The sequence below is a fragment of the Nerophis lumbriciformis genome, linkage group LG15 (genome assembly GCF_033978685.3).
Source record: "Nerophis lumbriciformis linkage group LG15, RoL_Nlum_v2.1, whole genome shotgun sequence".
Classification (NCBI taxonomy): domain Eukaryota; kingdom Metazoa; phylum Chordata; class Actinopteri; order Syngnathiformes; family Syngnathidae; genus Nerophis; species Nerophis lumbriciformis.
Genome location: NC_084562.2, coordinates 34,624,649 through 34,637,555, shown reverse-complemented (window position 1 = coordinate 34,637,555; position 12,907 = coordinate 34,624,649). Strand labels below are relative to the sequence as shown.

Below are 12,907 nucleotides of genomic sequence, written 5' to 3'. Positions count from 1 at the left end.
TCAGGTGTTATGAGAGCCCAGGTTGCTCTGATAGTGGCCTTCAACTCTTCTGCGTTTTTGGGTCTGGCATTCTGCATCTTCCTTTTCACAATACCCCACAGATTTTCTATGGTGCTAAGGTCAGGGGAGTTGGCGGGTCAATTTAGAACAGAAATACCATGGTCCGTAAACCAGGCACGGGTAGATTTTGCGCTGTGTGCAGGCGCCAAGTCCTGTTGGAACTTGAAATCTCCATCTCCATAGAGCAGGTCAGCAGCAGGAAGCATGAAGTGCTCTAAAACTTGCTGGTAGACGGCTGCGTTGACCCTGGATCTCAGGAAACAGAGTGGACCGACACCAGCAGATGACATGGCACCCCAAACCATCACTGATGGTGGAAACTTTACACTAGACTTCAGGCAACGTGGATCCTGTGCCTCTCCTGTCTTCCTCCAGACTCTGGGACCTCGATTTCCAAAGGAAATGCAAAATTTGCATGGTTGGGTGATGGTTTGGGAAACTTGGCGCCTGCACACAGCGCAAAATCTACCCGTGCCTGGTTTACGGACCATGGTATTTCTGTTCTAAATTGGCCCGCCAACTCCCCTGACCTTAGCCCCATAGAAAATCTGTGGGGTATTGTGAAAAGGAAGATGCAGAATGCCAGACCCAAAAACGCAGAAGAGTTGAAGGCCACTATCAGAGCAACCTGGGCTCTCATAACACCTGAGCAGTGCCAGAAACTCATCGACTCCATGCCACGCCGCATTAACGCAGTAACTGAGGCAAAAGGAGCTCCAACCAAGTATTGAGTATTGTACATGCTCATATTTTTCATTTTCATACTTTTCAGTTGGCCAACATTTCTAAAAATCCCTTTTTTGTATTAGCCTTAAGTAATATTCTAATTTTGTGACACACGGAATTTTGGATTTTCATTTGTTGCCACTTCAAATCATCAAAATTAAATGAAATAAACATTTGAATGCATCAGTCTGTGTGCAATGAATAAATATAATGTACAAGTTACACCTTTTGAATGCAATTACTGAAATAAATCAAGTTTTTCAAAATATTCTAATTTACTGGCTTTTACCTGTATGGTATATCGCCATTCGGCCAGAAAATACCGGAATATCAGTTTTGGTCTATATCGTCCAGGACTACTTGGGGATAACCTTGAATAGGGCTGGACAAATAATCTAATTTAGATTTTTATGGCTCCTCACAGCCATGAAAATACAATAATTAAAAAAAAAGATTAATGGGCCGCGCGTGAAACGAATGAAGAGCGAATGAGTGAAAAAAACACCATGTCTACGAGAAGTTTGGGATCTTACCATGGTTGCTACTTTTTATTTGACACAGCGCTAGTATGACTAATCAATAATCACTAAACTTACCAAAAAAAATAAGGCATATGACTTCGACGATAACGTAAATGCTGACGGAATCATAGAATTGGCCAATAAAACGGAGATAACTGAATTACTTTTCAGGTTGACCTATGACGTCACACCAGGATTTTCGGATCCTTACAACTTGTTTTAACTGATGTCCGCTGTAATATTGGCACAGATTACAAATATTACGTGTCTAATGGCAATGCTGATGTTAAATAGCAGACAGCATGAAGAAATGATCTTGGATTCTGCTACAAACCAGACGCTACTACCAAGAATGTTGTTTTTTTGCATGTTATTTGTGTTCTGCATTGCTCCTGGTTTTGCAGCTATAATTGTCACAATTAGTTGTGGATTTTAATTATTTCTTACTTTTGAATGCATTAATTAGTTATTATTTTATCAATAATGTTGAAGTATTTAAATTACTAGATTGTTCAAAGTGTATGTCAAAAAAATCTGTAAAGATAACATTGTTTTTTTATTAACAAAAATGTTTCTCATTTTTTTAGTACTGATCTGGGCACTGTTTCAAAAGTACCAAATTGGTATTAGTATCGGTTAAAATGTAAGTGATACCCAAACAACTACAGTAAACCTTTGTATATCGCTGTTAACTGGTTCTGGGCCTGACCGTGGGAAATTCATTTCTGCAAAGAAGGAATTAATAATTATGCATTTTAGATTTGTATTGCTATATTTTTGAGAGCACTGTAGACATGAAATAACATAGACATAGTTACTTTTACACTTGTTTAATCCACGTGACAATCATTGGTACTTTAACTATAGTAGACATAATAATAGAACATAGTACATATGCTGTACTGACATTAGTAGCCGTGGGCTCATCTAGCGGCCTATAGTACTGTAGTATTGATATTTTTAGTTTACGTAGCCATGTTTATGTTTGAAAATGCTTAATTTGGGGGAAAATTACATAGAATATGCATTGAAAAAATCCATGATAGAATGACGCCCCAAACTTTGAAGCACAATGTTGCAAAGGGTGACTGAGTACCGTGCCAGTTCAATGTCGGCATCTTGCCAATCTTTTTAATCAGGTACGCTTGCATTTTCTAGCTCACAAAATCATTCTGCATGTCTGACCTTGCCAACTACCGATATGTTTATGTCAGTTTGGATCATTGTCTGCCTAAGAGTATACTACTACTTACTGACCTATGTAGCTTATTTGACAATGTATTCATTTGTAATGCTTGAATTATTCTGTCATCTCACTATATCTCTGCTGGGTTTTTTTTTATTAAACCTTACGTACATTTAAAATAATCCAGCCTAAATGATCAATATTTACTCTAATCAGACATCTGTCCATACAAACAGGTTTTTTGAATGATTACACGGTTTCAATGTTTACGCAGACAGCCTGCTCATCATCTGTTTTTAACTTTCCATCTGCAGCTCACTGAGTGAGATAAACAAGGATGGCTGGAGGGGAATTCACCAGCATGGGAAATGTAAAAGTTAAATTGGATTGAGTTGATGGTATATAAATGCTATACAGACACAATCATTTGTGTGTTACTATTACAGAATGTTGTCTGTCTATCTGTGTTGGTCCTGTGAATAGATAGCGACTTGTCCAGGATGTACCCCGCCTTCCGCCCGAATGCAGCTGAGATAGGCTCCAGCACTCCCCGCGACCCCGAAAAGGACAAACGGTAGAAAATGGATGGATGGATGGATATTACAGTGGAACCCGTTTAAATCGATCCCAATCATGTCCACACGTCTGAGTCGACTAACTCACCAAGGCCTGCCTGGTCCACGGTGTTCTCTTATTAATAAAAAGTGCTGCCTTAAAGGGGTCATATTATGATTTTTCTAACATAAAATAACATAATATGTAAAGGTGGTTCTTTGGTCAAAATTTTGCATAAATTATGTTTTACAGATCATCTTCAAACCGCATTCTGACCGTCTCTTTAGGATGCACCGTTTTGTGGTGGTCTTATTTACGTGCCTCCACATCAACTCGTTTAGTTGGTTGGTTATAATTTATTTCAAACATCTATACAGTATCAATATGATACATCACATATTTTACATATTTTCATTTTTTCTTTACAAAGGAGTCGGAAGATGCAAGGCTTATCGGAGCCCTTTTCCAATTAATAGCAATTACTAACAGTAACAGTTTATCATAATTCTTCTTCCTTGTACTTTGTGAACACTTGTTGTTTGACCAACCTCCTACACTGGATCATATTTGTACATGAATTGATTTATTAGGGCCCGCAATGGCCCATTGCAAAAGGACTCCCACAGGGAGTCCTTATGCAATGGGACATAAGGACCTATTGTTTTTCTAAGGTTTTATTATTAGGGCCCGCACGGCCCATTGCAAAAGGACTCCCACAGGGAGTCCTTATGCAATGGGACATAAGGACCTATTGAATTTCTAAGGTTTTATTATTATTATTATTATTATTATTATTATTATTCTTCCGCAGCTTTGCGCACTACTTTGACCCCCTTAACATGCTTCAAAACTCACCAAATTTTACACACACATCAGTAATTTTTGGCAAAACTTTTTATCAAAAAACCAAACCTCAAAACTCAAGATTGCGCTCTAGCGCCCCCTAGGAAAAAAAAAAAACTAGACTGCCTGTAACTCCCACTACGAAGGTCGGAAAAACATGAAACAAAATTCTCTATGTAGGTCTGACTCAGACCTAACTTTCATAATGGTACATTCTTGGCCTAAAATCAACAGGAAGTTGGCAATTCCCCCTTCAAGACAAAAAAGTACTAAAAACAGTCACTTTTGCATCTTTGAGATGTTATTTGACCCCCTTAACATGCTTCAAAACTCACCAAACTGAACACACACATCAGGACTGGCTAAAACTGTGATCTAATGAAAAAACCTAACCCCAAATCCAAAAATTGTGCTCTACAGCAATTTTTTAATCAAACCGACAAAAAACTGCTCCTCGGAAGAAAATAAAGACAAAACTGCCTGTAACTCCCACTGGGAAGGTCGGAGAGACATGAAACAAAAACCTCTATGTAGGTCTCACTTATACCTACATTTCATAAACTGACAACCCCCACCAAAAATCAACAGGAAGTTTGCTATTCCCCCTTCAAAACAACATTTTTGTAAAAACCGGTCACCTTCCTTCAAAATCTATCTCCTCTGAGCGCGTTTGTCGTTTTGCCTTCAAATTAACACAGGTGAGAGATACAACCCTTGTGCTTAAAAGTATAGATGGGATTTGTAATACCTGCTCCGGTTTTGATTTTATGACCCTTCAAAGACCCGCTGCGCTGATGCTCCTGCGGTGCTGTTTTTTAAAGATGGCTGCTCAAAAGCAGGAAGCACCAACGTGCCCACACAATGCAGACAAGGTAGGTACACTAGACAAAAGTCTTGGGACACTTCAGAGTAAAAGTAGACAAAAGTATTGGGACACTTATGACCATCACTGGACAACAGTATTGGGACAAAACCACCACAAATAGATGCCTGTCTTGTTCTTGTTCTTTATATTTATTCTTCCGCCGCCTCTTTGAGCACTAATTTGACCCACTTATCATGCTTCAAAACTCACCAAATTTGACCCACACATCAGGACCTGCGAAAATTGCCTTTTTTATAACAAACGAACCTCAAAAATTAATATTGCGCTCTAGCGCCCCCTATAAAAACAAAAAAAGTACACTGCCTGTAACTCCCACTAGGAAGGTCGGAAAAACATGAAACAAAATCCTCTATGTAGGTCTGACTCAGACCTAACTTTCATAATGGTACATTCTCGGGCTAAAATCTACAGGAAGTTGGCAATTCCCCCTTCAAGACAAAAAAGTACTAAAAACAGTCACTTTTGCCTCTTTGAGCTGTAATTTGACCCCCTTAACATGCTTCAAAACTCACCAAACTTTACACACACATCAGGACTGGCTAAAACTGTGATCTAATGAAAAAACCTAACCCCAAATCTAAAAATTGTGCTCTACAGCAATTTTTTAATAAAACGGACAAAAAACTGCTCCTCGCAAGAAAATAACTACAAAACTGCCTGTAACTGCCACTGGGAAGGTCAGAGAGACATGAAACAAAAACCTCTATGTAGGTCTCACTTAGACCTACATTTCATAAATTGACAACCCCCAGCAAAAATCAACAGGAAGTTTGCTATTCCCCCTTCAAAACAATTTTTTTATAAAAACCGGTCACCTTCCTTCAAAAACTATCTCCTCTGAGCGCGTTTGTCCTTTCGGCTTCAAAATAACACAGGAGAGAGATTAAACCCTTGTGCATAAATTAACACAACCGTTTTGTGATACCTGCTCCGGGTTTTATTTTATGACCCTTCAAAGACCCGCTGCACTGATGCTCCTGCGGTGCTGGTTTTTTAAGATGGCTGCTCAAAAGCAGGAAGCACCAACGTGCCCACACAATGCAGACAAGGTAGGTACACTAGACAAAAGTCTTGGGACACTTCAGACTAAAAGTAGACAAAAGTATTGGGACACTTAGGACTAGCACCTGCCAAATACGCGGGCCCGACCAACGCTGCTTGCAGCTTTAATTATTCTTTATTCTTCCGCCGCCACAACAAACTGTAATTTGACCCACTTAACATGCTTCAAAACTCACCATATTTGACCCACACATCAGGACCTGCGAAAATTACCTTTTTTTTAAAAAACCGAACCCCACAACTCAAAATTGCGCTCTAGCGCCCCCTAGGGAAAAAAAAAACTAGACTGCCTATATCTCCCACTAGGAAGATCGGAGAGACATGAAACAAAAACCTGTATGTAGGTTTGACTTAGACCTAGTTTTCATAATTGTATATCCTCGGGCAAAAATCAACAGGAAGTTGGCAATTCCCCCTTCAAGACAAAAAAGTACTAAAAACAGTCACTTTTGCCTCTTTGAGCTGTAATTGGACCCCCTTAACACGCTTCAAAACTCACCGAACTCAACGCACACATCAGGACTGGCAAAAATTGCGATCTAATAAAGAAACCTAACCCCAAATTTAAAAATTGCCCTCTACAGCAATTTTTGAATAAAACTGATAAAAAACTGCTCCTCGGAAGAAAAAGATTACAAAACTGCCTGTAACTCCCACTGGGAAGGTCGGAGAGACATGAAACAAAAACCTCTCCGTAGGTCTCACTTAGACCTACATTTCATAAATTGACAACCCCCAGCAAAAATCAACAGGAACTTTGCTATTCCCCCTTCAAAACACAATTTTTGTAAAAACCCGTCACCTTTCTTCAAAATCTATCTCCTCTGAGCGCGTTTGTCGTTTCGCCTTCAAACTAACACAGGTGAGAGATAAAACCCTTGTGATTAAAAGTATAGATGGGATTTTTAATACCTGCTCCGGTTTTGATTTTATGACCCTTCAAAGACCCGCTGCACTGATGCTCCTGCGGTGCTGTTTTTTTAAGATGGCTGCTCAAAAGCAGGAAGCACCAACGTGCCCACACAATGCAGACAAGGTAGGTACACTAGACAAAAGTCTTGGGACACTTCAGACTACAAGTAGACAAAAGTATTGGGACACTTAGGACTAGCACCTGCCAAATACGCGGGCCCGTCCAACGCTGCTTGCAGCTTTAATTTCCTTAAGCCATTCCATTATATTATATCTAAAAAAAATATATATATACTAAAGGTTTTGAGTGTTGTACGTGCATACAAATGTTTTGAATGAATTTTGTCTCTAAGATGATATTTTTCTTCTTTTGTTGAGAAGAATTGCTGTACATTCTTGGGTAGCATATTATACTTTGCTTGTGCATACTTATAGCTGTTTGCAAATGCACCAAATCGTTGAATTTTAATATTTTTGATTTAATAAATAAAGGGTTTGTATGTTCTCCATATTCAACATCATGTATTTTGCTAACTGACCTTTTTTGTAACACGGTTATTGAATTTTAGACTTCCATGTGGAGTCTACTGACAGATATACTATAAGTTAGAACTATTCGCTACTTTGTATTAGAATGGCAACAGCAAAGGATGCAAGAGGATAGAGAAAAAGAAGGAACTTATTGACTACGTCGGACTACAATGGCATACTTGTGCAAAAGCTCTTCATGTAAAACTTTACAATATATGGAGATATCCGCTCATGTCCCCTATTAAAAAAACCTCACAAGTTGGGCAAAAATTACAAACAGCTCATTTGGAGGAAGTATAAAGGAAGGCAAGAGTGTTTTATAAATACTGTATCTCTGCCATGCCTCCATGGTTTGATTTAAAAATTTAAGGAATTATGCACATCCCAAATACACAAAAACAGGTACCAACAGGTAAGAAACGTTGGTTTTGCATTATAGGACCCCTAAGTCTCAGAGGTGGGACCAAGTCATTGTTTTGCAAGTAACAAGTAAGTCTCAAGTCTTTGCCCTCAAGTCCAAGTCAAGTCCCGAGTCAAGACAGGCAAGCCCCGAGTCAAGTCCAAAGTCAAGACTGGAAAGTCTCAAGTCAAGTCCTAAGTCCTGCATTTTGAGTTTCGAGTCCTTTCAAGTCCTTTTAACCACAGACTAATATATTAACACAGATTGTGTATGCTTTTCAAATGCTGTATTTATTTATTAAAACAAGTGCATTTTAAATTGCAGGAAAGAAAATTGTGCTGACATTGCACTTTATAATAGCACTATTAACCAGTCATTTTAAACATTAACTCATTCCTTTACAGAACAAACACATTGAAAAATAAAGTGCAAATGTACTTATTTGTACAAAAGTGTTAACATTGAAAAAACATGACATATACGTGAACATAACAAAAAAGTTGTACTTTTTATATGTCAGGGCCCTATGCTGCATTGCATTTGCAAAAGACCAAATTAGCCAAGAGTCTGTCAGTCATTTGTGCACGATGGGGGCGTAGTATGATGCCACCATGGCTGAAAACTCGCTCCACTGGAGCACTGGAGGCAGGCACTGCCAAGACTCTCATGGCCACTCGGAACAGTGAAGGAAGAGTCTTCATGTTCAATGCCCAGAACAAAAGGGGGGGAGAGTTTTTTTGGGTTGGTGCACTACTTGTAAGTGTATCTTGTGTTTTTTATGTTGATTTAATTAAAAAAAAAAAAAAAATTCTTGTGCGGCCCGATACCAATCGATCCACGGACCAATACCGGGCCGCGGCCCGGTGGTTGGGGACCACTGAGGTAAACAACCAACAGTATGTCAGAAAGCTAGCTAAAACGGTACACATATTCATAATATAGTATACATTTCAACTGACCTTTATTTTACTATTTTTGTCTTTTTTTTAGGTGGCTAAAATACGCGGTGCTGCTGACCGCCGTCTAACGTTACGTGTGATATATTGACTAACGTAACCCTGCTTAAAAAAATCACTGAACAAAAAGTATGAATAAGGTAGTGAACTGCAACAGATTCCCGTGTTTGCAATAACGTTATAACGTTAGCAGTGAGTTTACAGCCTCACTGATTTAACTACACAGCAAATAAAAGTCACGTTACTTAGCCAATAAACGTTATCTTACTTTCAAAACTTACTGTTCTTTGTGCAACTTCAAATGCCGGACGAAGTTGGAAGTTGTTGCCTCTCCATCAGTAATTTTCGAACCGCATGTGTTGCATACTGCAAACCGTTTTGTGTTGACCACCTCGTAATTTTTATACCCAAACGAAATTATTTTAGGCATCATTTTTTGTTCACTGGCGTGTGGTTTGGACATGTCTTCTTCGTTGGTTGTCCTGCAATTTGATTGGATGAATGCTGTGTGATGAAAACAAAGTAGATCTAATTTGATTGGCTGTTGTACTGAGACCACACCAGCTGACACACGCAACGCTGATCGACAAGTACACAATGAAAAATACGGAGCGCTCCCGAATAACTTTTTCATCTTTGGGTTTTGGGGAAAGTAGCAAGTCATGTCAAGTCATGTCAATTCAAAAGGCTCAAGTCCAAGTGAAGTCACAAGTCATTGATGTTAAAGTCTAAGTCGAGTTGCAAGTCTTTTTACATTTTGTCAAGTCGAGTCTAAAGTCATCAAATTCATGACTCGAGTCTGACTCGAGTCCAAGTCATGTGACTCGAGTCCACACCTCTGCTAAGTCTACATCCACATACCTGGTCCATTGCTAATGTCGAAATAAAATCTGGGACCCAAAACTGTAATTTCTATGAAAAATGGGTCAGTTTATGTTGACATGTGTTGTAGTATTGTTAACTTCCTGATTATCGGTAAGCATCATTAAAGTACAACAGCAAAATAAATACTGTTTAGTCACACCAGGGCCAACCCTAGCTAAATTGGGGCCCTAAGCAGAATTTTATGTTGACTCCCCACACCAAACCCCATAACAGCATTTTTCATTTATGAGAAACAATTTTCATACTTTTAAAATCTAACTTGACATATTTTTGTACTAAAACAAATAAATGGAAAAAAATTGTTCAATAACCTACATTTTAGTGCGAAATAATAAATTATATTCTTATTAGTGACGGAGCAGTAGGGAGCTTGGGATACGTTTGCTGTAAAATGTTGTATGAAGCGCCCTGTCATTCATTAATTGCATATTCATGCAAAAACAGGAAATGCCAAAAGACTTCAGGTCCCTACACACAGAGCGTGATCTGCATATAGAGAGGAGCGACACTGAGTTACACGGTATTAAAATAAACGCACGGTGACTTCCTGTTTCGTACAAAGTAAGCTTCAAAGTAAAAGCACGGCAGTATAAACTTGTATTCCACCACAGAAACACAACACAATACAAATTATTACAATAGCACTTCTATTAGATAAGAATATTAAATATAGGGCTGTCAAAGTTGCATGTTATCGCATGTGATTAATCACAAAAAAGCATTGTATGAATCATGTGGAAACGCAGATTCAGGAATCAGGCAATTATTTTTGACCGCACATGCTCCTTTACCTTAACCGTGGAAGTTACCTGAAAGACATCACAGGTTGTTATACGGTCAGTGATCAAGTCAATGCATACGCTAGTGCACAGATAAGTGGACTGATCGGACTTCAGATAAATTTGCAGGACTAAATAATGTGCATTCAAGTAAAACATTAAAAATGTTCATGTATGACATTCTGACAAAAAAATTGCATTTGTGTCAAACCTATTGGGGTCTCTTCAAAGTTCATCAAAATTATGCAAGTAAATTCAAAAGTGTGATAAATCATATTTAAAATATTTATTGTTTTATCTAGCTTAAGTAAATGTGCAACAAAAAGTTTCGATTTTGGTTATGTCAACAACCGCTTTTGTTGACGTTAGTCAACACAGTTGACTTAAACACGTTCTACTGTATAGTAAAATTTGAACCAGCACATTAAAAATAGTTTTAAATAGTTTGAAATAACTATTAATTAAGTGTGCTACTGTTGTTAACACGATAAGACTTGTTTGTTTTGCTTCATGCTTACTTGGCAACTCTACTAACCTTTTCCGCAGACAATGCAACGATGGGGCCTGTCACCAGTGTGCAATCTTTCATGGGATTTGAGGGTGTGCGGGTCTCTCAAAGATTTTCCACAGTAGCTACAGAGGAAACCGCCCCTGGTGTGGGAGAGCATGTGGCGACAAAGTTCGGCTTTCTGAGAGAAACTCAGGTCACATTCGGAGCAGGGAAATGGCCTTTCTCCATTGTGAATTCGCAAATGGCTATCAAGGTTCCCTGAGAATGACACAGACAAACAATTAAAAGGCTCAGAAACACATAGTGGGTTAAACATATTTGAATTTGTTAAGGGGTGGGGGTTACAGTTGAAAGCCACTATGGGGCCAACAAAAACTGCGAGTATAAGCACTTTGATAGAGAAGGTTAGAAACAGTATTACATTCAAATACAAATCTAACAAGGTGGTGTCTATGTTGATCTACCCTCCCTCCTCTGGTCATCGCTGTCATTTCCAACAAAAGCCTTACAATTTAGGTAAAAGTAATGTTAAATGTTAATTTATCCAGTTCATTCATCATTTATGTGTATTTACCGTATTTTTCGGACTATAAGTCGCAGTTTTTTTCATAGTTTGGCCGGGCTCCAGTGCGACTTATATATGTTTTTTTCCTTCTTTACTATGCATTTTCGGCAGGTGCGACTTATACTACGAAAAATACGGTAACATTGTCTTATACAACTATAATTGTTCTCTATAAAATGTGTTTTATGTTCATATTTTTGAGTGTCTGGAACAGATTAATTGGATTTACATTATCTCTTTGCTTTGGTTGTCGTTTGACCTTTTGGAACAGTTACCAACAAAAATCAAGGTACCACAGTAGTTTTTACACTATACAGTGGGAGCCATTAAAGTTGTTCCCGGTTATGTCAACAGCATCAAGAATCGTTTTCTTTTTTTCATTAAAAAGTGCCTGTTAAAGTCAAAATTTACATACGTGATTGGCCGCTTTCGTCGACATAAAATTTAAGACCCAAAGTGGTTATTCATCCATCCATCCATTTTCTTCTGCTTTTCCAAAGTCGGGTCGGGGAGGCAGCAGCCTAAGCAGAAAAGCCCTGACTTCCCTCTCCCCAGCTCCTCCCGGGGGATCCCAAGGCCTTCCTAGGCCAGCTTCGAGACTACCCAACATGTCCTGGGTCTTCTCTGTGGCCTCCTACCAGCCGGACATGCCCTAAACACCTCCCCAGGGAGGTGTCCGGGGGGCATCCTGACCAGATGCCTTAACCACCTCATCTGGCTCCTCTGGACGTGGAGGAGCAGTGACTTTACTCTGAGCTCCTCCCGAATGACAAAGCTTCTCACCCTATCTCTAAAAGAAAGACCCGTCACCAGACGGAGGAAACTCATTTCGGTTGCTTGTAACCGTGATCTTGTCCTTTTAGTCAAAACCCAAAGCTTGTGGAAATAGGTCAGGATAGGAACGTAGATTGACCGGTAAATTGAGAGGTTTGCCTTCCCGCTCAGCTCCTATTTCACCACGGCGGATCAATACAGGGTCTGCATCATTGCAGATGCGGCACCGATCCGCCTGCTTCACACTTGGCTGCGAACAGGTCCAGTGAGAGCTGAAGATCCTGGCCAGATGACACCAGCAAGACCACATCATCTGCAAAATGCAAAGACCTAATCCTGCTGCCACCAAACCAGATCCCCTCAATGCCCTGACTGCGCCTGGAGATTATGTCCAGAAATGTTATGAACAGAATCGGTGACAAAGGGCAGCCCTGGCGGAGTACAACGCTCACTGAAAATGGGTTCAACTTACTGCCAACCAAGCTCTGACACCGATCATAAAAGGAATGAACCACCACAATCAGGCGGTCCTCTACCCCATATTCTCTGAGCACTCCCAAACAGGCTTTCCTTAAAGCACATGTAGACTCGTTGGGAAAACTCCCATGCACCCTTGAGGATCCTGCCGAGAGTATAGAGCTGGTCCACAGTTACACTGCTCCTCCTGAATCCGAGGTTCGACTATCCGGTGGAGCCTTCTTTCCAGTACAACTTAAAGGTTGAGGAATGTGATCCCACGATAGTTGTAGCACACC

At 39.6% G+C, this 12,907-nt stretch overlaps 1 protein-coding gene across 1 annotated transcript in view; it reads right to left on the bottom strand.

Annotated features, from left to right (window-relative positions):
* Positions 1 to 12,907, bottom strand: part of LOC133616074 (uncharacterized) — a 78,530-nt gene that overhangs the window by 12,750 nt on the left and 52,873 nt on the right. The window contains exon 8 of the mRNA XM_061975134.1: positions 10,838 to 11,071. Coding sequence (XP_061831118.1) covers positions 10,838 to 11,071 — 234 coding nt within the window. The remainder of the gene's footprint in view (positions 1 to 10,837; positions 11,072 to 12,907) is intronic.